Source organism: Emydura macquarii, unplaced genomic scaffold (assembly GCF_026122565.2).
Source record: "Emydura macquarii macquarii isolate MOO-44397 ecotype Brisbane River unplaced genomic scaffold, CSIRO-AGI_Emac_v2 contig_2473, whole genome shotgun sequence".
Classification (NCBI taxonomy): Eukaryota; Metazoa; Chordata; order Testudines; family Chelidae; genus Emydura; species Emydura macquarii.
In genome coordinates this window covers 17,501,974-17,529,198 of record NW_027132610.1, presented here as the reverse complement: position 1 = coordinate 17,529,198, position 27,225 = coordinate 17,501,974, and the positions used below count along the sequence as shown (strand labels likewise).

The following is a 27,225-nucleotide window of genomic DNA, read 5'->3' as shown; positions in this document are numbered from 1 at the left end:
GCTATTCTAGGGCGTTGGTACCAGAGGGAAGGGAGGATTCTGCAGGATTTCCTGTGGGAGAGTTTATACAGGTGAAAAGGAAGTTTGTCTATATCAGTTTTATCATTTTGTAATAATTCTTTTTGTTGTTTCATCAGCTTGGCTCACTGCTACCAGCAAAAAGAGAGTGTTCTCAAAATATTTGATTAATCTAATCAGACTGATATATTATGACAACATGTAATTCTTCAAAAATCAGTATTTATTCAGTTTGTTCATTAAATTTGTTGTTAAGTTAGTATCTCTTTTTTCTGGTCTAGGTAAAGTTTGATACTGGGGTACTTCTACTTAGCACACACCGACTGATCTGGAGGGATCAGAAAAATCATGTAAGTACCCCATCCATTCTTATACATGGGTTGTCTATAAATTCCATAATAAAACCATAGGTAACTTTTAGTGATACAACTGTGCAAGAAAGAACTAATTTTTCTGTGACTAATCTTTTTTCCTCCGTGCGTCAACTGCCTTGTACTCACAACATGGAGTGGCAATATACTTTATAGTATGATCAACTGGGATTGGAAATTTTAAGATAATTTACCAACATGTTCATAGCCCACTTAGTGACTCATTTCTTTTTTCCTCTTCCCCCGACCATTCACACAGACCAAAAAACAGCACAGAAGAGACAAAAAACATGTGCTGTACTGGGTCAGACCAATGGTCCACTTAGCCCAGTATCCTGTCTTTAACAGTGGCCAATGCCAGATTCTTCAGATGGAATGAACAGAACAGGACAATTTTGAGGGAGCCATCCTTTGTTTTCCAGTCCCTGCTTCTGGCAGTTGGAGGTTTAGGGACATCTGAAGCATGGGGTTGCATCCCTGACCATCTTGGCTAATAGCCATTATCCTCCAGAACTTATCTAATAATTTTTTGAACATAGTTATACTTTTGGCCTTCACAGCATCCCATGCACAGGTTGACTGCCTTTAGTGAACAAGCACTTCCTTACGTTTGTTTGAAAGCTGCTGCCTATTAATTTCATCAGGTAACCCTTATTTGTATTATGTGAAGGGGTAAATAACATTTCCTTATTCTCTTTCTCCATACCAGTCATAATTTTATAGACCTGTGTATCATTTGCCCCTTTAGTCATCTCTTTTTTAAGCTGAACAGTCTGTCTTTTTCATCTCTCCTCATACGGAAGTTGTTCCTTACCCTTAATTTTTTTGGTTGCCCTTCTCTGCATCTTTTCCAATTCTAATATATCTTTTTTGAGATGAGGTAACCCAAACTGTATGCAGTATTCAAAGTATGGGCATGTCATAGATTTATATAGTGATATTATGATATTTTTTGTCTTATCATGTATCCGTTTCCTAATGTTTCCTAACATTCTGTAAGGTTTTTTTGACTGGTGCTGCATGTTGAGCAGATGTTTTCAGGAAACTGTCCACAATGACTCCAAGATCTGTTTCTTGAGTGGTAACCGCTAATTTACATCCCAAATTTGGGGTTTGTAGTTGGGTTTATTTTTTCCAATGTGCGTTACTTTGCACTTATCATCATTGAATTTCATCTGCCATTTAGTCACCCGGTTTAGTGAGATCCTTTTGTAACTCTTTGCAGTCAGCTTTGGACTTAACTATTTTGAGTAATCTTGTATCGTCTGCAAATTTTGCCATCTTTTCTCCCTTTTCCAGATCATTCATGAATATGTCGAACAACAAAAGTCCCAATACAGAGTATTGGGGGACCCCACTATTTACTTCTTTCCATTATGAAAACTGACCATTTATGCCTACCCTTTTTTATCTTTTAACAAGAGAGGCCCTTCCTTATTACTCCCTGACTCCTTACTTTGCTTAAGAGCCTATGGCAAGGAATTTTGTCAAAGGCTTTCTGAAAGTTCAGGTACACTATACGACTCAATCACCTTTGTCCACATGCTTAGACAATTCTAATAGATTGGTGAGACATGATTTCCCTTTGCAAAATCCATGTTGTCTCTTCCCCAATATATTGTGTTTATATGTCTGATTATTTTGTTCTTTACTGTGGTTTCAACCAATTTGCCTGGTACTCATGTTAGATTTACTAGTCTGTAATTGCCAAGAACACCTCTGGAATCTTTTTAAAAATCAGTGTTATATTAGTTATCCTCCAGTCATCTGATGCAGAGTTTGATTTAAGCAATAGGTTACATACCACAATTCTAAAGAATTCAAATAAAAATTGCAGAACTCTTGGGTGAATACCATCTGCTCCTGGTGACTTAAATTAAACAGTAATATCAATTTGTCCCAAAACCTCCTCTATTGAGACCTCAATCTGGGACAATTCCTCAGATTTGTCACCTAAAAAAAATGACTCAGGTGTGGGGATCTCCCCCATATTCTCTGCAGTGAAGACAACAAGGGATTCTAAAGGGATTAGGGACGAAAGGATAGCAGGGTAGTAAACTTTCAGCCTAGATTTTCAGGCTGCTTGGCTCAGCACACAGGCCCCACAACAGACCACACTAGGGGACTTGCCTACACTTAAAATGCTACAATGGCACAGCTTGGCTGCTGTAGTGTGTCAGTGTACTTGGTGTAAACTTTGGCGGGGGAAAGTCTCCCATCAGCTTCCACTTCCCTGGGAGGCGGAAGCTGGGTTGACGGAATTTTTCCATCGACCTAGTGCTGTCTACATGGGGTTTAGGTTGGCATAACTACGTCACTCAGGGATGTGAATTTTCTAGTGTGTAATCTTTAATCAAGCAAGCATATGGCAAGCAAGATAACAAACAAACTGACCCCAAGGGTCTTCCTTCACTTGAAGAACTCTCTCTTGCAAAACTCCCGTTTGCTGCTTCTCTTTGCTAGCTCCTGTTGCTTCTGTTTACTAGCTAACTACATGACATAAAGGCACAAAACTAATCAGAGATTAAATTTCACTATGTAAAAGTTCTTCCAACAAATATGGTAGTATTACTTATGTTCACACTTTAATTGTAGATCCCTAGATACAATCCTTGTGTGGTTTCCATATGTCTTCATATAAATCCCCCTTTTACTATTTCTTTTAAATAGTGTGTGTGCTTTCTCTAGAGATGCAATCTGATAAAGGCCAGCATCCCATTCTGCTCCTGAAGGCAGAGCCCTGTTTTTCCAATGTATTAAGATTAGTAGGGGCAAAGAAAACAGTCTAATATGCATCCATATTATCTTCTTTGATGGAATATTTTTTAGATCAGGAGTATCATTTTACATACCTATAGATAGATTAGCTATAAACCAGAATGATGGTTATCTTCTGAAAAAAAAGTGGTAGATCACATTTAAGCCCTACACATAATTTTTGTTGGTATTATCAAAGCCATACATAGAACCTTAGTTAATAATTGTGTTAAATATGCATGAGCCAGAAGAGAATCCATATTTTGTCACATAAACCATCATGGAAACAAACTAGATAACAGTATAAGACTGCTTTTGCCCCCAGATAGAGCCCTACGTGGATACAAAATCCACAGATACAATCTGCAGAAATGATCTGTTGATTTCCAGGGCTTTAAATATAAAATTTGGATCCGCATCCATCTGCGATCTGCAAAAATGATCCGTGGATGCGAATATCTGTGGATATAAATTGGATATCTGCAGATTTTCAGGATTCTATCCCCAGATTCTGTTTTTCTACCATCAACACTCAGTGCTGAAAAAGGGCAGGGGTGGGTATTAAGAGTTATTCTCTTCCACAACAAAGTGAGAGAGAGTCTGATTACGTGTACTCGACACTATTATCCTTGAGCCTGACCCTTAGTTGTACAAGTAGGTAGAATTCCACAACCCATAACAATCAAAATCAAACAGGAGCACCATGATGGAAATCCCTGCCGAAAGGCTCATTGTCACTGGAGGCATCTTCTCTAACAAAGCTCTTGGGGAACAGAATAACAGCAAGTTCCAAGGCTACAAAAAAAATCCTTATTTTGGAGTTGTGACCAGTACTTCCATAATGAGATGGCAACTAGAGATCTGTTATAAACCATACAAGTTTGCAAGGCTTTGGGTCACAGCCTTGAAATGTCCCGGAGAGCAGGATACTACCAAGAAGGGAGTCTTATGCCGTAAATCCCTTTCCCCATTTCCTTATTCTCACCTTAAAAATCATGAAAACAATGAGGGATGGAGCTAATCAAAATGCTGGCAGAAATAAAAGTTAGACAGAGCTGATGAAGTCCTGAGTTTTGTTTATTCGCTGTCTCGGTTATCTCTTTTTCATATAGTATCAAAGTGATGTTATTTGTAAAAGAACAATTTGTACAAGTATTGCACACAAAATAACAGTTTCAAAAGAACTTTATTAAGGTTACAAAGTCAAGCACTCAGTTAGGAATGCTAGAATTAAGGTTGCCTGTGCAATCTCAATTTGTCCCCTTGTGAGTATGTATTATGATACAGTCATTAATTATATGATCACATACTATTTTTTCCACAGTCTCTACTGAGCATCTGCAAACTGCAATTTTTCAAAAGCTTGTAACTTGACCAAGTGTGGATGGATTTTCATAAGGATGGCAAATGGCACGTCCCTGACCCAAATTTCAAGTCCCTGCTCCACAGGTGGGGGTGCTAGAGCTGTTTAAAGTGAAGGTTGCCAGAATTTTTTAACATGGGTGAAACAATGTATTTTTTTCCATTGCTTTGTTTTAGGAGAGAGCTGAACCATTTTGGTTGAAATTTTCCAAAATAATTCAGCCTGAGGGAGACAGCACAGAAAATTTCATCCCAAATGGTTAAAGTCTGGCAAAGTTATAAGCATCAGAAAACAGCATCTCATAATGGAAATGTTAGGCTAACTTAGTAATAGACAGTGCTACCAACCCCACCAATAATAATTTTTAAATATTGCACCTTCTGTGAAAACAAAACTCTGACAAACTGCAGCAGTTATTTTACAGCTGCTATATGGTCATGTACCATATGTATTTGGTCAGTACAGGAATATGCCGTGATTTCCAAAATACTACATACTGAATTCTTCCTAGTTTGATGCATAGCCGTGTAGTTCTAAATTGGTGTGTAATGAGAATCTTGGGCATTAGAAAATAAATACAGAATAAGTCTGTGATCTCAGGCTCCCATTGTGCTCTTAACCCATCTGTCACTTTGTATCGCCTCCTTTTCCTTCTTTATCAGAACCTCTTACCAGTGGTGTATAACCTGCAAGGACCTCTAATCAGTTCACCTGTTTTCGGACTTAAGAACTTAAAAATGGGGTATCTACAAGATGCAATTGTGTTACCTTTTGTCTTTGTCATTGTCTTTGCCAGTATGTAAGATCTTGGTAGCATGTGAAGCATCTAGTTCTTTGTGAGTGCTCTGTAGTAATAAATTTATACACCACCTAGAATGCCTAGGAACCCAGTGGCTGAGGTAAAGGTAAAGGTCCCTTCCTTGTCTGATTATCTGACAATTATACCTTTGTGTTCACTTAGTTTTCTTTTTAAATTCCTTTTTAAATAATAGTGCAAAGATAATTTTCTATTGCAACCAGCATCTTCTATATGAAATGCCTTGTGGGAAAGCCTCCTACAAATATTAGTGCTGTTGACTTTTTTTTTTTTTTTTTTTTGGTTATTAAAAGAGGAAAATATTTCTATAAACGTTTCAAGAAAATAGCTTTTAATTTCTGGTTGTTATGTTGTGTTTGTTATTCTAGGAATGCTGCATTGCTATCCCTCTTTCTCAGATTGTCTTCATTGAAGAGCAGGCAGCTGGGATAGGAAAAAGGTAAGATGTGTCTCTCTTTCACTTGAGAAGCTTAGGCACATGGGTTATGTGACATGCTCAAGATCACACAAGAAGTCTGTGGTATAGCCCAGGAATGTAACCCAGATGTCCTTGGTCACAATCCATGAGACCATTCTTCCTTTCTTACAGTAAGATACAAGGATCAAAGGGGGAGAGGGTCATTATGAAAAGCTGTATATGTGTGACTTGATTTGCTAAATAATTGCTCTATAATCAATTATTAAGTTTGTGATTCAGCCTTCAACTTCATAGCAATGAATATTTGTATTTCTCAGTTAATCAGCATTGCCATGGTGATGCTCTGAGACCTAAATTTGAACACTAGCCTAGGTCTCTTGCGCTACAAGGCTGGTTGGGGTTAGGAGCCAGCAGAGGAGCATGCTGCTCAGCTGTGAGCAGATGTGACTTACCCCACCCTCTAACTCAGGGGTGGGGAACCTCCGGCCTGCAAAAGAACTTGATCCAGCCCGCGGGCAGGCAGGAAGTGTGCGCCGCCGAAACCCTGCCGCCGTCTGCCCATTTTCGGCGGCGGGGGGAGTCCGGAGGCGGTTACTGGCCCACGGAACCCTGTGGACACTGTAAAACCGCGCCGCCGAAAAGGCGGAAACGGCGGCGGCATTCGGGCGGCGGGTACCGCCCCACACGTAACTGTGCCGCCGCCGAATCCCCCCCCTGCCGCCGAATCCCCGCCCGCCGCCAGGGCCACCATCAGGCCCTTGGCAACAAAAAGGTTCCCCACCCCTGCTCTAACTGATCATGAAGGTGAGACCAATAACTTGGGCCCTCTCACTTTAAGGATAATTGTAACAGTATGATAGGTATGCAACAAAAGAGAAGTTAACACAAAAGGAAAAATGAAGATTCTATAAAGAAAGTGTGTCTGGTCTACATCTGCTGCATATGTTTATGCTGGATTTCATAAGCAGATCAAATTATTTTAGCCTGCGGAGAGACATTATCCCAGTCAGTAGAACCATGCATTGGGGCTTGAGAGATCTGGTGATAGAGGAGGTGACTGAATAAGAGTACTGACAAAATAAATATTATTAAAGCTGGACAAGAATAATAGAATTATCGTAATGAAGTGAGATCAAGCTATTATATTTGCTGAAACAGCGCTCTTTCATGAGTTGTTTTGCTGTTGGGCATCATTCTAGACCATGTTGCTTTCATGCATATGTTAGCTTAGGATGTTGGTTTTGGATTCTTCTGCTGGCATACATGTTGAGATAGGTTAAACATAATACTGAGACCTTTTGGTTTCCATGAGAAAGGTAGTGTGTTTTGACAGCAGTTATGAGTCACTGTAGAGCCTTTGGGGGTTATGTTGCAGGTGAGAAGCTCATCAAAAGTATCACTTGACAGTTTGTAGTTCAATTTCTTTTTCAGAAATCTTACTGTTTGAACTTTTAATATTTATGATAGATCACCTTTCTGAGATTTGTTTGTACATGTATTTTATTATTAGTGAGGTTTTACATGTATTAGGGCTTACAGTATTTTAATATGAAAATTATTATAATATATAGTTACATATTATTTTCATATTATGTTATTCTATTAATAATGTGTTATTTAATGTACTTGACTTTTATTAAAATCCTGAAGGGTTATCTGAAATATTCTGAATGTAAAATAACCATCAGTTTTTGGGGGGCTTAGTTAATATAGAACTAGGTTAAACTTTTAAACCTGATTCGTATGATTAAGAAATATTCTTTTATAAATAAAGGCTATACCTCTTTTTTATCTCCTGCCTCTCTCCCTACACCTTTCCTTAGTGCCAAAATAGTGGTTCATCTTCATCCAACTCCTTCAAACAAAGAGCCTGGTCCATTCCAGAACAGCAAATATTCCTACATCAAACTTTCTTTCAAAGAACATGGTCAGATTGAGGTAAGTGTACATACAGTGCAACCAAATAGGCGAGATGTTTTGCCACAAATATTTCTGCACTCCCTGTATTAGTGATACTATTCATCTTGCAATATTTGGAGTGGAGCTGTGAGCTTTTTTCACATTTACTTATTTGCATTATAAATAATACTCACTTTCAATTTTTTTTGTATCCTCTTTATATGAATGGTGTAGAAATACTACCTGAAAACATCAGGAAGTATTACTGGGCTGCATCAGTAATAAATGTAATAATGTAAAAGTCCTATAGGTCTCATATTTTATATTTCAAATTAAATATTTTAGAAAATATCTTGGTTATGCTGAAATCTCTCTGAGGTATTTAGCAAAAAAAAGATGCATCAGATTCATGTTTTTTGTACCCAACTTTGTGCTGAATAGGAAGCAGCAGAATAAGCAACTTATTTTTAAGCAGCTCTACTTGTTATTGTTTTAGGGCTGAAAAGAATTTATATAAAACATACATAAATTTTGGTTAAATAATAACAACATGGTTGGCACCCAATCCCAAAGACTTTTCGACTCTAAAAACATATTAAAAACTAAGTTTTGAAATCCGCAACATATCCTTAATAAACTATACTGCAGGGGAAGAAACCACACAAATAACCACACAAAAAAATCTTGATCCCTACTCCACATACACAAAATTACAAGCGGAACAGAAAAGGATGCCTGGGATGAACTCTGGCATATGCAAAAGAAAGAGAGAATTCCCTGGTATTAGCCCCCATTGGAAAACACCTTGACTACTGATGTTGCAGAGAACAAAACCAATTTTGTCCACTATAACCTGACTCTCCTAGTAAATTCTGGATTATAAATGACCTACAAAATGTATACTAGAGGAGGCTCCTATTGACTTCTTTGGGATCTGGTCCAGGCTCTCTGGTATTATGGTTCTGTGGCTAATGAACAAAATTCTATAGATATTTGGCCTAATCAACCAATCATACCTGTGTTTTATCCAGGTTGAATTTTAATTAACTCTGTTCCAGGATCTCAGAAAACAGTGAGAGAGCACGGAGATAGAATTACTGCGTCTGAAAAAGACAGTAAATCTTGGTCTGGGTATCACTGATTTACTGGTGTTACTCCAAATCATGCTGTCTTTTAACATTGGAATGATTTCATGTACACATTGAACAATAATGGTGACAGAATTGATCCTTGATGGTCTCTCTGAGTGTAAGAGGTCTTATGGTCAATTTAACCATCACTACCAGCTAGCATTAATCAAACTAAATGAATGGAATTACTCCATTGCAATTCTAGCCACGTAGCTGGATTGACATACTCTCCTGATAACAGTATCGGTAATAACTAGATTGCTCACATTTCTTTTAAAGAAATCACCTTTGGGCAGAGACTGAGCCTGGAAATTTCAGCCTCAGTAAATGGAAGTTTTGGAAAGTTATGAATGTCTGAAAATGTGTTTAGAATGGAAATTAAGAATCATGCAAGTTTAACTAACAATTGTTACAGCTACCATTGAAATGTATATGATTGTACGGTCTGCAACACTTTTTTATCCTAAAAAATGAAAAGTCCTGTATAAATGTTATGGCATTTGATTTTCAGTGGAATTTGTTTTGTTAAAAATACATAAATATTCTACAGAACTTAGATTGACTTTTTTTTAAACATATGCAGTTCTATAGGCGGTTATCAGAAGAAATGACACAGAGAAGATGGGAGAACATGCCTGTTTCTCAGACCATTCAAATTAACAGGGGCCCACAGGTATTTACTAAATCCTTGACACTCTTTCTGTATGTTAGACTTCTTTTCATAGTTGAATGTTTAGGTTCAGAATCTCCAGTCTATTGTATCCACTTTGTGCTGCCAGCACAGCCACCACCTACATCAGGCCCCCCCACCCCAACCTCTTGCATTATGGGAGCAGGGAGAGGGCATGGCAGAGTGGAACTCCCCTATGTCTGTTTCTCCACTGGCATAAACTGGATCTGTTCTCTTGCAATTCTCCCATGCACTGGGGCTGAGAAGTTGGGTGTCCTCCTCACTGCATCTGAGAAGAGCTCAGACACAATTGGGAACCTGCCCCTTAGATTAAGTTGTTACATACATTCATAATAGAGTTAATGGTATTCTTGGAATGACACAAAAGCGAGGAAATTCTATTTTACGAGTGAGTGTGGTATTTGGTTTGATGTGCCATTTATAGTCATTTAATTGTGCCTAAGTATTGAAACTCACGATGTAAAATAATCACATTCTGTTTAGAAACTTCTACAATATGAGAGACATAAGGAAGATGAAGGATAGAGTTTCAGCCTTAATGTTACACTTCCTCGCTTTTGTGGGTTCTAGGCTCTGACATTGCTTTAATATAATTGCTTGCAGCCTGTATGCGGCATATGTGTATCTCTGTTTTAAGTGGACAATTTTGATTCCTGGGAATATCTTCAGGATGTGTGCCTATTAGATTGCTTCTCTCCATCCTTCATCTATTTCTGTATTTTGAGAGCATAAACTCTTTGGGAATATCATCCTTTGTATTTGGAAATTGCTGGTGACATTTTGGATGCAGTCACCATATAAATGAGTTACAGTAGGGAGGATGGTGCTGAGGTCAACGGCGACAGAGAATGGGAGGAGAGAGAGAGAGTTCAGTTTGGCAGAGTTAAGTTTAAGTTGCCCATGAAACATCTATGAGAAGATGTTGAGACTGGCTGAAATACAAGATTGGATGGAAGTAGGCCAGGGAGGGAAAGATAGATTTGTACATATTCTTTTAAAGATGGTAGTTGAAGCCATGTGAGCAGATGAGCTCACCCAAAGAAAACGTGTAGACCAAGAAAACGAAGGGATCAAAGACTGAGCCTTCTAGGACTTCTGGAGAAACAAAAAGACTGAGCAGAGAGAGAGAGAGAGAACCAGGAGAAGACAAAAACTCAAGGGAGTACAAGATTTTAAGGGAAGTACAACTGGGTGTCAAAATCAATAGGGAGGGCAAGGAGAAAGAGGATGGAGTTAGAGTCCTGGAGGCAAGGCCAGGAAGAGGCTGATACATTTCACATGATTCTCCAATTTCGTAAAAGGATGTCATCTCTAAATATATGTTGCATGTATGCATAACATACTATCTATAAAATATATGTGTAACACACTATCAGTAAATTGGGTAAATGTCCAGCCTCATACCCTTCTAAATCTCCCCTAAGATAAACAAATTCACACTGTGATGGAGCAGTGGGAGAACAACTTCCTAAGTCAAGGATCCCCACTGAAAATCCTCTACCTGTAGCCTCACTACAGTTAGATTAGGGAAGTTTTTGTCTGAGCATCCCAGCTTATCTCAACTGTCTCTGTATCACATGAGAGAGGCTATGTAATATATAATTATACTAACAATTTGAATAAAGAGTTTGTCATGTGGTATTCTTCAGCAAATCTATACACAGTATATTTTTATTTTTATTTATAAAAAGTTGTTATAGATTGATAAACTATGACCTTGACCTAAAGAGTGTTAGTCAGGAAATTAGATATATTATGTATTGTATATCATTAACAATCATAACATTTTACTTAGTTCTTTGTGGGAAGTTTTCCTGCGTTATAAATATAAACTCTTTCATAGGGAGGTGGGTGAGAGAACTCTTAACATTTCCTTCCTTTTCTTTCTTTACACTATTTTCTTTTGCAGGCAGGAAGAATAAGGGCTGTAGGAATTGTAGGTATTGAGAGGAAATTAGAAGAAAAGAGAAAAGAGACTGACAAAAATATTTCTGAGGTAAGTACTGCTAAAGTTTCAAGGTCAGCCACCTGCATTCCTTCAGACTTCCTTCTAGATGCAGCTGTGTACTGTTTCATTGTAGAGAGTTTTAAAACTCTGAATTGATTACAGGTGTGTAACTTAGTTATGTACTCTGATTAACTGGCTTATCATAGGTATTTAAAAATATTTCATTTAAATGCTCCCTTGCAAGGACAGTCCTGGAAGCCAAATGTTTTGTGTGTTTATAACGTGGATTTCAATAGAGTTGAAGACAATGTTCAGTGGCCTTTCATCAGTGGGAAGCAGAAAGAAAGAGCCTTGTGCAGAAAGGAACCAGTCCAATAAGATTTATACACTCTAAGCAGGTCTAATTATGGATCAGTTGGAGATTAGTATTCATTTAGCATGTGGATTTTTCAAAGGGGTTTTATACATGCAAATAATTATTATACAGTAAATGTATCTAACAAATTCATTTTTAATTTGAGTTTATAATGATGCAGGACAAAGTGTTCAATAATCTGATGTCACAGTAATCTCTGCAAAAATATTGGCGAAAGAGGAAACAATTGCTTCTCCCACAAAAAGTCCCACAGATTTATTTGAGATATACATGTACAACAGAAGCCTACTCCTCCCTTCCACACCCCCTTCTCTTCCTCTCCAGAAAATCCTTTCAACCAGTGTTTCTCAACCTTTTTGATCTCAGGGACTGGCTTGCTGCCTTCCTAAACTGTGTGTCAGGGAGATCTCAGGGACTGGCTCTGGTCCATGAACCAGTCATTAAGAAACATGCTTTAGACAACATAGCTAATGGAACTATCCCCAAGCTGCAAATAATCGTCAGAGAAGATTATACTGGTTTTTTCATAGTAATAAAGATGGATTTTAAACATCAAGAAGTACTCATAAATTAACTATAATAGATTTACTTCTTATGGCAACCATTTGTGAGTTATCACAACATAGCAAAATTTTGAAAAAAAATCTCAGATCCACTTACAGGTCATTTGTACCTGATTTATGAACATTTTTACTGTGATCTTTCAGTTATCACAAGCATTAAAGGTGTGGGGTTTTTTTGTTTGGTCTTTTTTTTTTTTTTTAACCTATTTATGAAGAAGGTAATGACTGAAGTTATTTGTGTATATAGTTCAAAAGGTATTGTCTGGTTATTTTTCCTCATTGATTTTGCCAGGGAGTAAAATAAATCAATTTGTGTGAGTTGTATGAGCAAAGGAAAAACGTGATTTGTGAAATCCTGCCTTCTCCCAGCTTTAAATGTTATAAATGACTTAATTTCAGAAGTGGTGCACTGGTTCCAGGAAAAAGTTTCCTGCGTCTGCTGTTCGATGCTGATAAGAATCCAGTTCTTTAGTCTTTTGTTTATCTGAGGAAGTTCCTGTTAGGTGTGTGCACATTCCTCTTTGTTTCCAGTCCTGCCCTGAATGAGTTGGTCAGGCGAGGAACTATACACAACATGCTATTTATATAGTTAAGTCAAGTGGGTTTTTTTTAATGAGTGATGTTTTCATGTATGTTGTTGAGATTGGACTTAAACCAGTAAAAGCCTGGATATAAAAACTTTTTGTTTATTGATATTATAAATCAGTATGGTTGAAGCTCCTTAATGTTAATGCGTGAGAGACACATTACAAATTTCTGAATTTGGCAAATTAGCAAGTAAGTGAACAAATACTTTTAAAAGAAAAGACACTGCATCACAAATGTCTGTGCTCTGACAATGGTAGTTTATTATTCTATGCAAATATATTATAATTTCTCTAAGCATTCCCCATTACATTTATGCTGAGATGTGTGGGGAGTGATTATCATTTAAGGGTGGGTGTGGACTAGCAAGAGACAAAGTTGGTGAGGTAATATCTTTTATTGGACCAATTTCTGTTGGTGAAAAAGACAAGTTTTTGAGCTACACATGAAGCTCTTCAAGATTAGCAAGAACCTACTATGTAGATCTTCAAATTAAATGGAAGCCATGCTTTTGTTACCTTGAGATTAGACTGTTAAATTGTTGATAGCTTGGAACCAAGGCTGGCTCCCCTTGTGGTCTGTAGAGGGGATATAGCTGGATCATCTTTATAAAGGGAGATGCTGCCCTCACGGAACTAGCTGTGCAGGTTCTGGGATTCTGGGACTCCCTGCCATCTCACCCTCCTCCTCCCCCCACACTTTGTCCAAAATAGTTCAAATTGATAGCCACTTGAGCACATCGCAGAAGCCATTTATTTGAGAGGATTTTGGAGGAAGAGTGAGGGTATGTCTGTGGGAGCCTGGAAGTGCCTTTCTGTAGCATTGATATATTGATAGACTAAATTCATTTGTTTCATGTGTGTGATTATTTTTATGCTGCTGGGTGGGCATCATTATGTAATTGTAAGCTTGCTTACTTGTTAACACACCTAGAGCTTTCATTTGCATTTTTTTTAATTGTTCAAATAAAATATGAAAAAAGTGTAAAGGCTTATCTGTTGTTATGTGCTCCATAGAGCAATTCTGTATTTGAGAAGTTCGCAGCTTTATTAAAGTAACTTGTAGTTTAAAAATCCTGAAATAAATCATTATCCTGTGATGGAAATTTAAATTTGTACATGTTTTTGTGGAAAAGTTCCACAAAAGTTCATTGTAATAAAAATCTGATATGTTATATAAATATTTTAATTTCCCCTCTGCTCTTATCCGATCAGATCAGATCCAGCAAGTACAGATTTTATCACAGGGTGCCTTTTATCTAATATTTCATCTCCTAGGCCTGATTTCAACCAATCTTTAATTGGGTTGTTTTTGTCAGAATAAATTAGCTCAGTTAGACATCTGCGTACCTAATTGCTTCTGATAATCAGGTATTTAGATTTATAAATTTTGCCTGCAAATAATTTTCAAAGCTTTGTGTCTCCTCAATTAAGAGTAGTGTGAAATGAATTTAGCAATTCATCTCCTCCTATCTTAGCAACACCTACTGATAAAGGCAGAATTGTGATGTCACTATGAGCATTTCCACAACTGCACTGTGGGCTATCCACTGGCCAAAAACAGATATTTGGAGGGGGGCGGGAGGATGGAGATATGAATAAAAAAATACACCTACCTTTTTTAGGAAGAAGGGGTAAGATTGATTAATTTATTTCCACCCTCAGTACTTTATCTCTCAGCTCTGTTATTTAGATTTTGTAAATCAGTATTAAGCAGAAATTAGTGTATGTCTTCTACACAGGAAACCATAGCATTGTTTTACTTTCCTGTATGCTTTCTGTTGTCCTTGTCTTGTCTTGTCTTGTCTCATTTTGATTATGAGCACTCTGGGAAGGAAAAGTGCCTGTTTGTAAAGCAGAGCATAAATGTATAAATCTAAACAATTTGAAATGATTACATGCTAGTCTAAGGCATTAGGTGCCCTAATATTGTTCAGAATTCTTGGAGTTTGGGAAGATCATTGGAAAAATCATTACATTTCTTTAGGTAAATTAAATTATAATGTCCATTTTTCATTTCAGGCTTTTGAAGATCTCAGCAAGTTAATGGAAAAGGTTTGGGATGTATCATTTACCAGCACATCTATCTAACTTTTAACCAAAATGTCTGAACACAATGCTGAAAGTTGACATATTTGTATATGTGTGTATTGGTAGGCTAAAGAAATGGTCGAGTTATCCAAGTCAATAGCTAACAAAATTAAAGAAAAACAAGGTGACATCACAGAAGATGAGGTAAATGTGTTTTCTTTCTAGATTTGACAAAAATCATTTTTTGAAATATCACTGTGTAAATTAAACAGCTATTGTGATGATAATCATAATGCAAGTAATAATATTTTACTAATGCCCTATTTTTTCTTGCCTTTTTTATTTAATGAAAAGCTTTCATTGTACAATAAATCTGAGCAGCGGGGAGAGAAGACAGTCAGTCAATCTGAGACCTTGTTTAAAAAATAACTACTATGTAGTGACTATAAGATGTGGGTGTCTCTTCCCTTCCTCCCCAATTAGTTTGCTTTAAAAGGGGTCAGAGATGCTAACTCCATTAAATAGGGGAAGGCGACAATTTTCTGTTTTTCTTTTAGAGATTTCAGGGTCCCTCATAAATTTCTGAAAGCCTTTGTGGAGCTTGCCACCATTTTGATAAATGTATATTCTGTCCAATAGTTGGCATTGTGTATTTTCACATCTCCCAAAATGCATTAAAGGCTACTGTAGAAATAAAGGTGTACAACTTACTTTTCTTTTTATGTAGACTATCAGGTTTAAATCTTACCTGTTGAGCATGGGTATAGCTAACCCAGTTACCAGGGAAACGTATGGATCTGGCACACATTACCATATGCAACTGGCAAAACAACTAGCTGGAATACTACAGACCCCACTAGAGGTAAAGCACCTAAGATGCTCTTTTTGTGCATGTTAATGATTTTTTAATGCAGTGCATTAAATTGTGCAGTATCATGAATCTTGACAGTATGCCTCTTTTTAAGATCTCATACTTGAATAATGCAACCTCAAATTCAGCTTTTAGAGGAGTTGTCATTTTGCCTTTTAAGAACATTTTATTCTTTCTCAGCAGAAATATCTAAAAGGAATTATGGGAATTTATATTTGTAATAATGATTTCTCATCTTCCATGTAACAGAGTTTGTGTGATAGTTCTTCATGGGTCTCAATTAGCAGTCTTTTTTTCCCCCATCCCCTCCAGGGTCTTGTATATACTATGGCTACAGAATTCACCCCTTGCTTTTGCAAAATTGTGCTTCTGAATCTAAGTTATTTTTTTTAAATGTTTCTGATTTTTATGGTTGCAATGCTAACTTTGAAGACATGAATAGTGCATTAACCAATTAAGAATTGTCTTTGATTCAAAGCTTTGAGCCGCCCCATTAATCACAATGGGTTGTTGACTCTGAAACCTAAAGATAACAGTTTTAGTGTAAACTTCATATACTTCACTGCTATTACACAAGCTACTATACAGATTTTATCATCAATTTTTCTATTTAATTCAATAAAATTTCAGTTTTTAATTTATCTGAAGCTTGCCTATTTGAAAAAGGATGGGCACATTCAATATGTATATGAAGCTTGCATATTTCTTTTTTTTTTTTTTTTTTTTTTTTTAAACCTTACATTATGACCCTGTGAGTTTGAAAAACAGAAGCTTGATAAATTGGCTAATAGAATTAATATAATGAAATTCCAGGTACTTTTACTCTAACATGCATTGTAATCTTCAAATAATTCACAATTCTTTAATTTTAGAATTTGTATTCTGCATTTTGAAATTATTAAAGAAAAATACACTGGCGTATAATTTAGATGTCATTGGTCTTGTCTGCATAAATTTTTAAATGAAGCTCGTTGTTTATCCTCTCTACTTTAATCTGTCACATGGTGCTTAAAACTTTCATCCATCCCAATGTTTTATTATAGAGCACATTATTTTGCATATGTTCTAGGTTAATACTATTTCACTTGTTGGCCTCATGTTTCCACAGGAACGAGGGGGAATAATGTCACTTACAGAGGTGTATTGTCTGGTAAATCGGGCTCGAGGATTGGAGGTGAGGGACTGATTCTCTGGTACTTTTTGACAAAATCTGCTTGATAAAGTACTTTTTAAAAAAATAAGTGTCAAACAAATCTTTAACTGTTCACTATATGGAGTCCAACTGCCTGAAATGATGGATATTTTGCCATTCTTGTAATGGAAAATGGAGCTTTGGGGTGGATTTCTCCCTTCCCTTCTCCCTATAATATTTACTCTTTGGCCATCTTCCATAGCATGTCATTCTGATGTGCCACTCCTGTAGTACCAATAAAGGATGAGAGCTAGTATGAAAAAAAATGAAATGTAAAAAAATACAGAAAAAATAAAAGAAGGAGGGGAGCAGTAATCATATAAAAATACCTGACGAGAGAAGTCATGAGCAGGAGTATTATAGAGACTAGGAAGAGAACAGAAAAGGGAGTAAGAAGGTTAGAGAAGGCTGCAGGAAATGGGGAAAAAAATGAAAGGCGAAAATGCAACTGTGCATTGCATTTTTGCTTGTTTTGTTATTTTTTCATCTGTAGTTGTCTGTTTTGTTTCTGAATGTGTGTGATACCATATATTTAACATGTAAAATGTGAGTAACTATGTTCTTGTTTTTTAAATAGTTGCTCTCTCCAGAAGATTTAGTAAATGCTTGTAAGATGCTAGAGGCACTGAAATTACCCCTAAGGTAAGAGTCCTTCAGGTGCATTTCTAAATAAATTTTCATGTGTGGACTCTTGAGTCCCTTGCACAGACACAGCCCTGTTAAATCGCTTACCTTCCAAAATCCGTTTTGATGTGAAATGTGAACCTGTTTCTGTGTGTTACTTAATCTTCCAAGAGGTCAGTGTTCATTCAATTTCCTATAAGTTAATAAACATCACTTCTCTATCAATCCAACTTACAAGGACCCTGTTGCTGTACTTTCTGAGCACCATGCACTCTTCAGCGTGTATTTATCCACAGAGCACCCCTATGAGGTAGATAAGGATTGCCACCCATATAAGTGTTGAGGAACTGAGGCACAGAGAAGCTAAGTTCTTTGTCCAAGGTCACAAGGGTAGTGAGGTGGGAATTGAACTCAGGTCTTTCATGTCCCAGGCTAGCACCCCACCCATTGGGCCAGCTTTCCTCCCTGCAGATGTGACCCACAGAAATAGTTTCACAGGGTTTCTCTTAAGGTGCAGTTAATCACACTAAGCAATACATACCTCCGCCATTGTTTTACAGCATGAACAGAACTTACTTATATTTCACGTAAAACTAAACTATGTGATCAATAATAAATACAAATGTAGGTAAATTTAAGTTGTTGGGAATTTTTTGCCAATATTCTGTTTTGGGGATGTGAAAATAAAGCCACTTTGGTGCATAACTAATATGTTTGTCCACTTTGTTCAGTTAATTATTCTTCCATTTTTAATTTGTGAAGATACAGCAGTTGATTTTTATGATGTTCACTTTTGCTCTTTCAATTTTTTCTTTTAGTTATTAAAATGGATTTGTGTGTATTGACATGTTATCGTGTTAGATGTGTGAAACTAGGAAACTAAAAATACACAAGTTTTTCAGTTCTTGATATGTGCATATTTGTTTCTTGTCTTTTCCCTTTGATTTTAGGCTTCGTATATTTGACAGTGGTGTAATGGTGATTGAGCTCCAGTCCCACAATGAAGAGGAAATGGTAGCTTCTGCTTTAGAGACAGTATGTGAACTTCATTTCCTCCAGTAATCTGTCTGCTAGGGAAATTTAGACACATTAAGTGTAAAACCTGAGGTACAGGATTTCCTTTTGAGCTTTTGAAATACAAAATTTTCCACTTCCAAAATCCTTTAACAATAATATTTTGTACTTAAATCAGCTTTCATCTTCAGAGAGCTGTACAGGCATTAATCTTAGTCACTGTTCACTCCTTAAGGAATAAATCTCTTTCAGAGCTCTTGTCAGACTTCATTACTGTAAAATCTTTCCCCAATCTTTTGCATAGGAGGAAGAGTTTATTTGGTGGCATGGTATTTTGTTCATATGTTGACTAAAATGGGCTTCAGATTTTGTGTGTGGTTTCATTGAAAGTATATTTGAAAGCAGACTTTAAATGGTAGGTATGGCATTGGGTTTATTTTTGCTTTTATATGGTAACAGCTCATTGTATGTGCAGTGTACATTTACATTGAGTTTGCTGCTTTGAGGAGACTGCCTGTATTAGAAGGTATTGCATAGAAGTAGACTCATGGACTATAAAGTCAGAAAGGACCATTATGATCATCTAGTCTGACCTCCTGCACAACACAGGCCACAGAACTTCATCCACCCTCTCCTGTAATAGACCCCTAACCTAAGACTGAGCTATTGAAGTCCTCAGATAATGATTTAAAGACTTCAAGGTACAGAGAATCCACCACCAAGTGACCCATGCTACAGAGGAAGGCAAAAAACCTCCAGGGCCTTTGTCAATCTGCCCTGGGGGAAAATTCCTTCCTGACCCCAAATACTGCAATCAGTTATCCCTGAGCATGTGGGCAAGACTCACCAGCTAGACACCCAGAAAGAATTCTCTGTAGTAACTCAGAATCCACCCCCTCTAACATCCCTTCACAGGCCATTGGGCATATTTACCGCTAGTAATCTAAGATCAGTCAATTGCCAAATTAGGGTGTCCCATCATACCATCCCTTCCATAAATTTATCAAGCTCAGTTTTGAAGCCAGCTAGGTTTTTTGCCCCCACTGCTCTCCTTGGAAGGCTGTTCCAGAACTTCACTTTCTTGATGGTTAGAAACCTTCATCTAATTTCAGGTCTAAACTTCATGATGGCCAGTTTATATCCATTAGTTCTTGTGTCCACATTGGTGCTGAACTTAAATAACTCCTCTCCCTCTCTGGCATTTATCCCTCTGATGTATTTATAGAGAGCAATCATATCTCCCTTCGGCCTTCTTTTGGTTAGGTTAAACAAGCCAAGCTCTTTGAATCTCCTCTCATAAGGCAGGTTTTCCGTTCCTCAGATCATCCTACTAGCCCTTCTCTGCACCTGTTCCAGTTTGAATTCATCTTTCTTGAACATGGGAGACCAGAACTGCACACAGTATTCCAGATGAGGTCTGACCAACGTCTTGTATAATGGTACTAACATCTCCATATCTCTACTGGAAATACCTCGCCTGATGCATCCTAGGACAGCATTAGCTTTCTTCATGGCCACATCACATTGGCGGCTCATAGTCATCCTGTGATTAACCGATATGCCCAGGTCTTCTCTTCCTCTGTCACTTCCAACTGATGCATCCCCAGCTTATAACAAAAGTTCTTGTTGTTAGTCCCTAAGTGTATGACCTTACACTTTCCACTATTAAATTTCATCCTATTTCTATTACTCCAGTTTACAAGGTCATCCAGATCTTGTTGTATGATATCCCGGTCTTTCTCTGTAATGGCAATACCTCCCAACTTTTATCATCCGTAAACTTTATTAGCACACTCCCACTTTTTGTTCCAAGGTCAATAATAAAAAGGTGAAATAAGATCGGTCCCAAGCCTCACCTCAATCCCTGGAAAAATCATGGAGCAGGTCCTTAAGGAATCCATTTTAAGGCACTTGGAGGAGAGGAAGGTGATCAGGAACAGTCAACACGGATTCACTAAGGGAAAGTCATGCCTGACCAACCTGATTGCTTTCTATGATGAGGTGACTGGCTCTGTGGATGTAGGGAAGGCGGTGGATGTGATATACCTTGACTTTAGCAAAGCTTTTGATACTGTCTCACACAGTATTCTTATCAGCAAGTTAAAGAAGTATGGGTTGGATGAATGGACTATAAAATGGATAGAGAACTGGCTAGAGCATAGGGCTCAATGAGTAGTGATCAATGGCTCCATGTCTAGCTGGCAACCGGTCACAAGCGGAGTTCCCCAGGGGTCGGTCCTGGGGCCGGTTTTGTTCAACATCTTTATTAATGATCTGGAGGATGGGGTAGATTGTACCCTCAGCAAGTTTGCGGACGACACTAAGCTGGGGGGAGTGGTAGATACCCTGGAGGGTAGGGATAGGATACAGAGTGACCTAAACAAACTGGAAGATTGGGCCAAAAGAAACCTAATGAGGTTCAACAAGGACAAGTGCAGAGTCCTCCACTTAGGATGGAAGAATCCCATGCACAGCTATAGACTGGGGACCGACGAACTGGGCAGCAGCTCTGCAGAAAAGGACCTGGGGGTAACGGTGGATAAAAAGCTGGATATGAGTCAGCAGTGTGCCCTGGTTGTCAAGAAGGCTAATGGCATATTGGGCTGCATTAGGAGGGGCATTGCCAGCAGGTCACGGGAAGTGATTATTCCCCTCTATTCGGCATTGGTGAGGCCGCATTTAGAATATTGTGTCCAGTTTTGGGCCCCCCACTACAAAAAGGATGTGGACAAGTTAGAGAGAGTGCAGCGGAGGGCAACCAAAATGATTAGGGGGCTGGAGCACAGGACTTATGAGGAGAGGCTGAGGGAACTGGGCTTGTTTAGTCTGCAAAAGAGAAGAATGAGGGGGGATTTGATAGCAGCCTTTAACTACCTGAAAGGGGGTTCCAGGGAGGATGGGGCTAGGCTGTTCTCGGTGGTGGCAGATGACAGAACAAGGAGCAACGGTCTCAAGTTGCAGGGCGGGAGGTCTAAGTTGGACATTAGGAAAAAGTTTTTTACTAGGAGGGTGGTGAAGCACTGGAATGGGTTACCTAGGGAGGTGGTGGAATCTCCATCCTTAGAGGGTTTTAAGCTGAGGCTTGACAAAGCCCTGGTTGGGATGATATAGCTGAGGTTAGTCCTGCTTTGAGCAGGGGGTTGGACTAGATGACCTCCTGAGGTCCCTTCCAACTCTAATATTCTATGATTCTATGAAGACTGATCCCTGAGGAACTCCACTAGTAACCTCCCTCCAGCCTGACAGTTCACCTTTCAGTATGATTCGTTGTACTCTGTTCCTTATTCACATTCCAGTTTTCATATTAATCCCCACCTTTTCCAATTTAACTAATAATTCCCCATGTGGAACCGTATCAGATGCCCTACTGAAATCTAGGTAAATTAGATCCACTGCATTCCCTTTGTCTAAAAAATCTGTTTTCTTCTCCAAAAAAGAGATCAGGTTGGTTTGGCATGATCTACCTTTTGTAAAGCCATGTTGTATTTTGTCCTAATTACTGTTAACCTCGATGTCCTTAACTACTTTCTCTTTCAAAATTTTTTCCAACACCTTTCATACTACTGAGGTCAAACTAACAGGTCTATAATTACCTGGATCTCTTTTTTCCCTTTCTTAAAAATAGGAACTATGTTAGCAATTCTCCAGTCATACGGTACAACCCCTGAGTTTACAGATTCATTAAAAATTTTTGCTAATGGGCTTGCAATTTCATGTGCCAGTTCCTTTTAATATGCTTGGCTGGAGATTATCTGAGCCCCCTGATTTTGTCCCATTAAGCTGTTTGAGTTTGGCTTCTACCTCAGATGTGGTAATATCTACATCCATATCCTCAAACCCATTAGCCCTCCTGCCACTATCCCTAAGATCTTCATTAGCCTCATTAAAAACTGAGGCAAAATATTTGTTTAGCTATTGGGCCATACCTAGATTATCCTTAACTTCCACCCCATCCTCAGTGCTTAGCGATCCCACTTCTTCTTTCTTTGTTTTCTTCCTATTTATACGGCTATAGAACCTTTTACTATTGGTTTTAATTCCCTTTGCAAGGTCAAACTCTGCTTGGCTGTTGGCATTTCTCACTTTGTCTCTACATGTTCTGACCTCCAAGAAATATCTTCCCTTGCTGATTCCTCCCATCTTCCACTCCTTGTAGGATTTCTGCTTTCTCTTAATCACCTGCCTGAGATGCTTGCTCATCCAGCTTGGTCTACAGTCCTTGCCTATGAATTTTCCCCCCTTCCTTAGGATGCAGGCTTCGGATAGTTCCTGCACCTTTAACTTGAAGTAATTCCAAGACTCCTCTGCCTTAAGTTCTTCAGTCCAGTCCACTTCCCTAACTAATTCCCTTATTTTTTTTAAAGTTAGCCCTTTTGAAATTGAAGACCCTAGTCACAGATCTATTTTTGTTTATCCTTCCATTTAGTTTGAACTGAATTAGCTCATGGTCGCTCGAACCAAGGTTGTTCCCTGCAACCAGTTCTTCTCTGAGATCCTCACTACTCACCAATGCCAGATCTAAAATGGCATCCCCTCTTGTTGGTTCAGCAACTATTTGATGAAGGAATCTGTCAGCTATCACATCCAGGAAAATCTGAGCCCTATTATTATTACTAGCACTAATCTTCCAGTCTATATCTGGGAAATTAAAATCTCCCATAATCACACAGTTCCTAGTAGTATTTACATCATTAAAAACATTAAGGAGATCTCTATCCATATCCAAATTGGATCCCGGTGATCTGTAGCACACCCCAAGCACTATCCCAGGGGAAGCTCTAGCGGTTTTCTTCCCCAGTATGATTTTTGCCCAGACAGACTCTGTCTTCTCCATTGCATCATTTCTAATTTATTTACAGTCTACTTCATCATTGATACACAATACTACTCCACCACCTTTGCCTTTATTTCTGTCTTTCCTAAACAGCACATACCCTTCAATACTTGTACACCAGTCATGACTACTATTCCACCATGTTTCTGTTATCCCTATAATATCTGGTTTCACTTCCTGCACTAGTAGCTCTAGTTCCTCCTATTTGTTACACAGGCTCCTCACACTGGTGTACATTAGTTCCAGTGAGAGAGTAGCTGTATCATTTGTTCCCACATGAAGGACAATCAGGGGATTTTTTCCCACTCCCACTAGGATCCTCTTCAGCCTCAGGTCCACATCTCGTATCCTAACACTGGGCAGACAGCACACCCTTCTGTTCTCCGGATCAGCTCTGGTTACAGGCCTGTCTGTTCTTCTCAGGAGGGAGTCCACAATCACCTTTTCCTGGTGACAGTGCGATTCTCCGCCCTCTCCCCTGTTCTTTCTGGCTGCAAGTCCTCTCATGTTCTATTCTCCTTTTCAATCTTCTGCAACCCATCATGGATCTCCCTGGGGCTCTTATTCTCCACCTTCTTCCTGAGTAACTTCAGCTTCTAAACTGATGACCCCTCCAAGTTTGCTGCCTTTCATTTCCTTTTCCAAACTTCATTGTTTACAAAATCACTTAGGGAAGACATAGTATGACTGTGTATAGCTACTGTTTGCACAAGGCATATTGCTATTCATGGACTATTTTCTTTATCTACTCACTTCTCCCAAGGTATCTTTACACATACACAAAAAAAAGAGACATGGTTTTGTTTGTTTCACTACTTCAAACCCTTTTCTATGTTCTTTTTCATACTCCACACATTTCCAGAACACTAAATAGTGTATTGGAGGGAAATTCCTTATGTTTTTGTTTTTTTTAAAAAATGCAGACAAAGCAGTAGTCTTCCTGAGATTTGTTACCAGTTTATAACAGTTAACCCTTTGAATTGAGATTGAACTAAAAGAATGGAGAATATTCTTTCATTATGCAGTAGAGTAGAAAAGATCAACACCATTTTAATGCCTGCTTTACTCTCTGATAGGTATCTGAAAAGGGTTCTCTCACAGCTGAAGAGTTTGCCAAGCTTGTGGGGATGTCTGTTCTTTTAGCCAAAGAGAGGTAAATACTAATCATTTTTAATAACTGCTTGATTATCATATTGCCCTTAGCAAATATTACAAATGTGCTTTCTTTTTCTTCAGGCTGTTTCTAGCTGAAAAGATGGGCCATCTTTGCAGAGATGATTCAGTGGAAGGCTTGAGATTCTATCCAAACCTATTTATGACACAAAGTTAATGATATTGTAGTTCATGCATGTTTATCACGTAATGGTTTTACACAGGAGAGCAGAAGAAGGAGTCCTTCAGATAACTGATTTGAAGATTTTGTTTTATTAATCGATCATGACAGTGGTGAACATTGTGATGAAAAAGAATTCTCAGCTATTTCAAATGCTGAGTGGTCCTATATGGAATGGAGAGGGATATTACAGAAGGTAACAGGAATCATGGAGTCAGAATCATATTATGATCTCAAAGTGGCAAGCTGACATACATGTGTTCGGTGTAAGTTTTACTCAGTAGTCTGTTTAACTTTTCACTTCAGGAGAAGTGAGGTGGTGGTTCCACAAAAGTAAAAGTGGAAGAAATATCCTTTGCTATCTGTTTGCAAAGGCAGACAACACATAGAACACTGTGATTTACTGCATACAGGTGATGAGAAGGTAATTGAAATGTGTACGTTCCAAGCTAGCTTCCTCCCCGTACTCTCCAACTTCAGTATATATTGTGCGTCTGTGAGTTCAAATCAGAGACATATATCTATAGGGATAGGAAGTATGACATGGTTGATGCATATTGAGGCTGAGGAACAAAGCAATATTGAATGCTTCCTTCTCCCAGGGACTGTGAAAAATTGTCCTAGGGAGGATTCCAAATTTTGGGAGTCCAGTCCCATAGAATTCTTTATAGGTATAAATAACCTGCCTTAAGAGAGACTAACCTGTGTTATGAGACTCTGGGAAACATAGTGTATAATGTGTCATGTCTTATGCTAAATGGACAAACAAGAAGTATTGTGAGTTCAGATTTCCTCCTTTCTTTGCTTTTCCACCCCAAAAAAGCTTCATTATGTTGCTGTTTGTGTACGTTTTTGCCTACTCCTTCAGATAGTATTGAGGGAAATCAATTATTCTGTCACTACTTCCTGTCCAACAGCATAATGAGCTGTTTTTCCTCTAGCACTTCTAAAGAAAGTTCATTCATCAAACCACCTGCCATGTGTCTTTCTTGGAGGCATGACTGGTTAATTTGTATATCCTTAGTCTGCAGAAAACAATGTTTTAATATTAAAAGGAAGAACAGAAAAACCCTCATGTTTAACAGTCCAGAGGTATAAATCCTTTGGTTTTACCAATGCTGTGGACTTATAGAACAGCCCTAACTTTCTGTAACTGTAGTAGACTTAAATATTTATGACATTTTGGAAGAGCTAAAGCTACATAGATAATGGTAAATGGTGTTGAGGACCCATATGACTTAAGCTTTCATGGTTTCCACATGACCAATTATGATACATTATTGCAGCATTCAGTTCAAAGTTTGAATGAGGACAGCATTGATGTAGCTTTGAATTAAAGATGTGGCAATAATAATCAGATGGAAGTTAAAAGAAAGGAAATAGAGGTTCTTCTAATTGTCTGAAAGTATTTCCAGAAATCTTACAATATTGCCATAGTTTGGTCAAGGTTGAAGGGCCTACCCATGCTCCTATTAACTTCAGTGATGGGAACCCTGTATATGGTCATGTTTTTAATAGAGGTATGAAGAGTTACTGTTTACCTGTTTGTTTTCCCATCTACCGCTGCTTTACATTTGCTTTGGTTCCCCTCCCCCACTTCATTGCACGCTCTTGTAGGAGGTTAATTCGGCGCAAAGATATGCCCTCCCCTAGTGCATTTTACTGGTTAGCTTTTATGCAGTGCTTTCTTGGGAGATTGTTCTCCCTCTATTTCATTAAGTGGAGGGGAGCCAAAACTTATGGATCAGGCAGGGAAAGGAATACAAGGGAGAGAATTGGCTCCAGGGTATTCTCAACCCTCTGTTACTCTCGCTGCAGCAGCTTTGTTGGGATCCAGATTTATGGGTGAGGAAGGCAGGGCCATTTGAACTCCATCATGATCTCTGTTTTGTCACCTCCCCCCAGTAAACAACGGGACAGATCAGCACAAGTTACTCCAGACAATGCACTCTCAAGGAGAGCTGACAAACTAGGAGGCAGCGAGGACACAAGTGGATGCTCTTGCTGCCAATGTGTTGCTGGAGACCCATGAATGTTAGGAAAAGATGAACTGGTTTAGGTGGCTGAAACCTTTTTCATAAGGGGGTAGCTTTTCCTCCCCACAGTCATGGTGAAAGGGTAAAAAGAAAATACCAAATTTAAACTCCTAACTTCCGTTCCCCTGCTCAGGAATAACCCATAGAGCCCTTAGTTTGTCTCGGTTGAGCAATAACAATACAACAGCTTTAGCCTTATGGTGTTTCCTTGACCTTTTTTCAAGATAAGACCTTTTTCTTTGTATAGGGAGAGAAAACTATGGGTTAAATTATATGGCTAGTTCAAAATTTAATTGTATATACTGTATTAGAAAATTGTTGCCAAAAAGTAATAAAAATAAACTGATTTTCTCAA

The 27,225-nt window shown here is 38.3% G+C and overlaps 1 protein-coding gene across 1 annotated transcript in view; it reads left to right on the top strand.

The window, feature by feature from the left end:
* Positions 1 to 27,225, top strand: part of VPS36 (vacuolar protein sorting 36 homolog) — a 28,592-nt gene extending 1,367 nt beyond the window's left edge. The window contains exons 2-14 of the mRNA XM_067563057.1: positions 300 to 368; positions 5,695 to 5,765; positions 7,568 to 7,682; positions 9,357 to 9,446; positions 11,374 to 11,460; positions 14,958 to 14,990; positions 15,093 to 15,170; positions 15,694 to 15,828; positions 16,946 to 17,011; positions 17,607 to 17,671; positions 18,604 to 18,688; positions 24,578 to 24,654; positions 24,738 to 27,225. Of these exons, the coding sequence (XP_067419158.1) occupies positions 300 to 368; positions 5,695 to 5,765; positions 7,568 to 7,682; positions 9,357 to 9,446; positions 11,374 to 11,460; positions 14,958 to 14,990; positions 15,093 to 15,170; positions 15,694 to 15,828; positions 16,946 to 17,011; positions 17,607 to 17,671; positions 18,604 to 18,688; positions 24,578 to 24,654; positions 24,738 to 24,831 (1,065 nt within the window). The 3' untranslated portion in view covers positions 24,832 to 27,225. The remainder of the gene's footprint in view (positions 1 to 299; positions 369 to 5,694; positions 5,766 to 7,567; positions 7,683 to 9,356; positions 9,447 to 11,373; positions 11,461 to 14,957; positions 14,991 to 15,092; positions 15,171 to 15,693; positions 15,829 to 16,945; positions 17,012 to 17,606; positions 17,672 to 18,603; positions 18,689 to 24,577; positions 24,655 to 24,737) is intronic.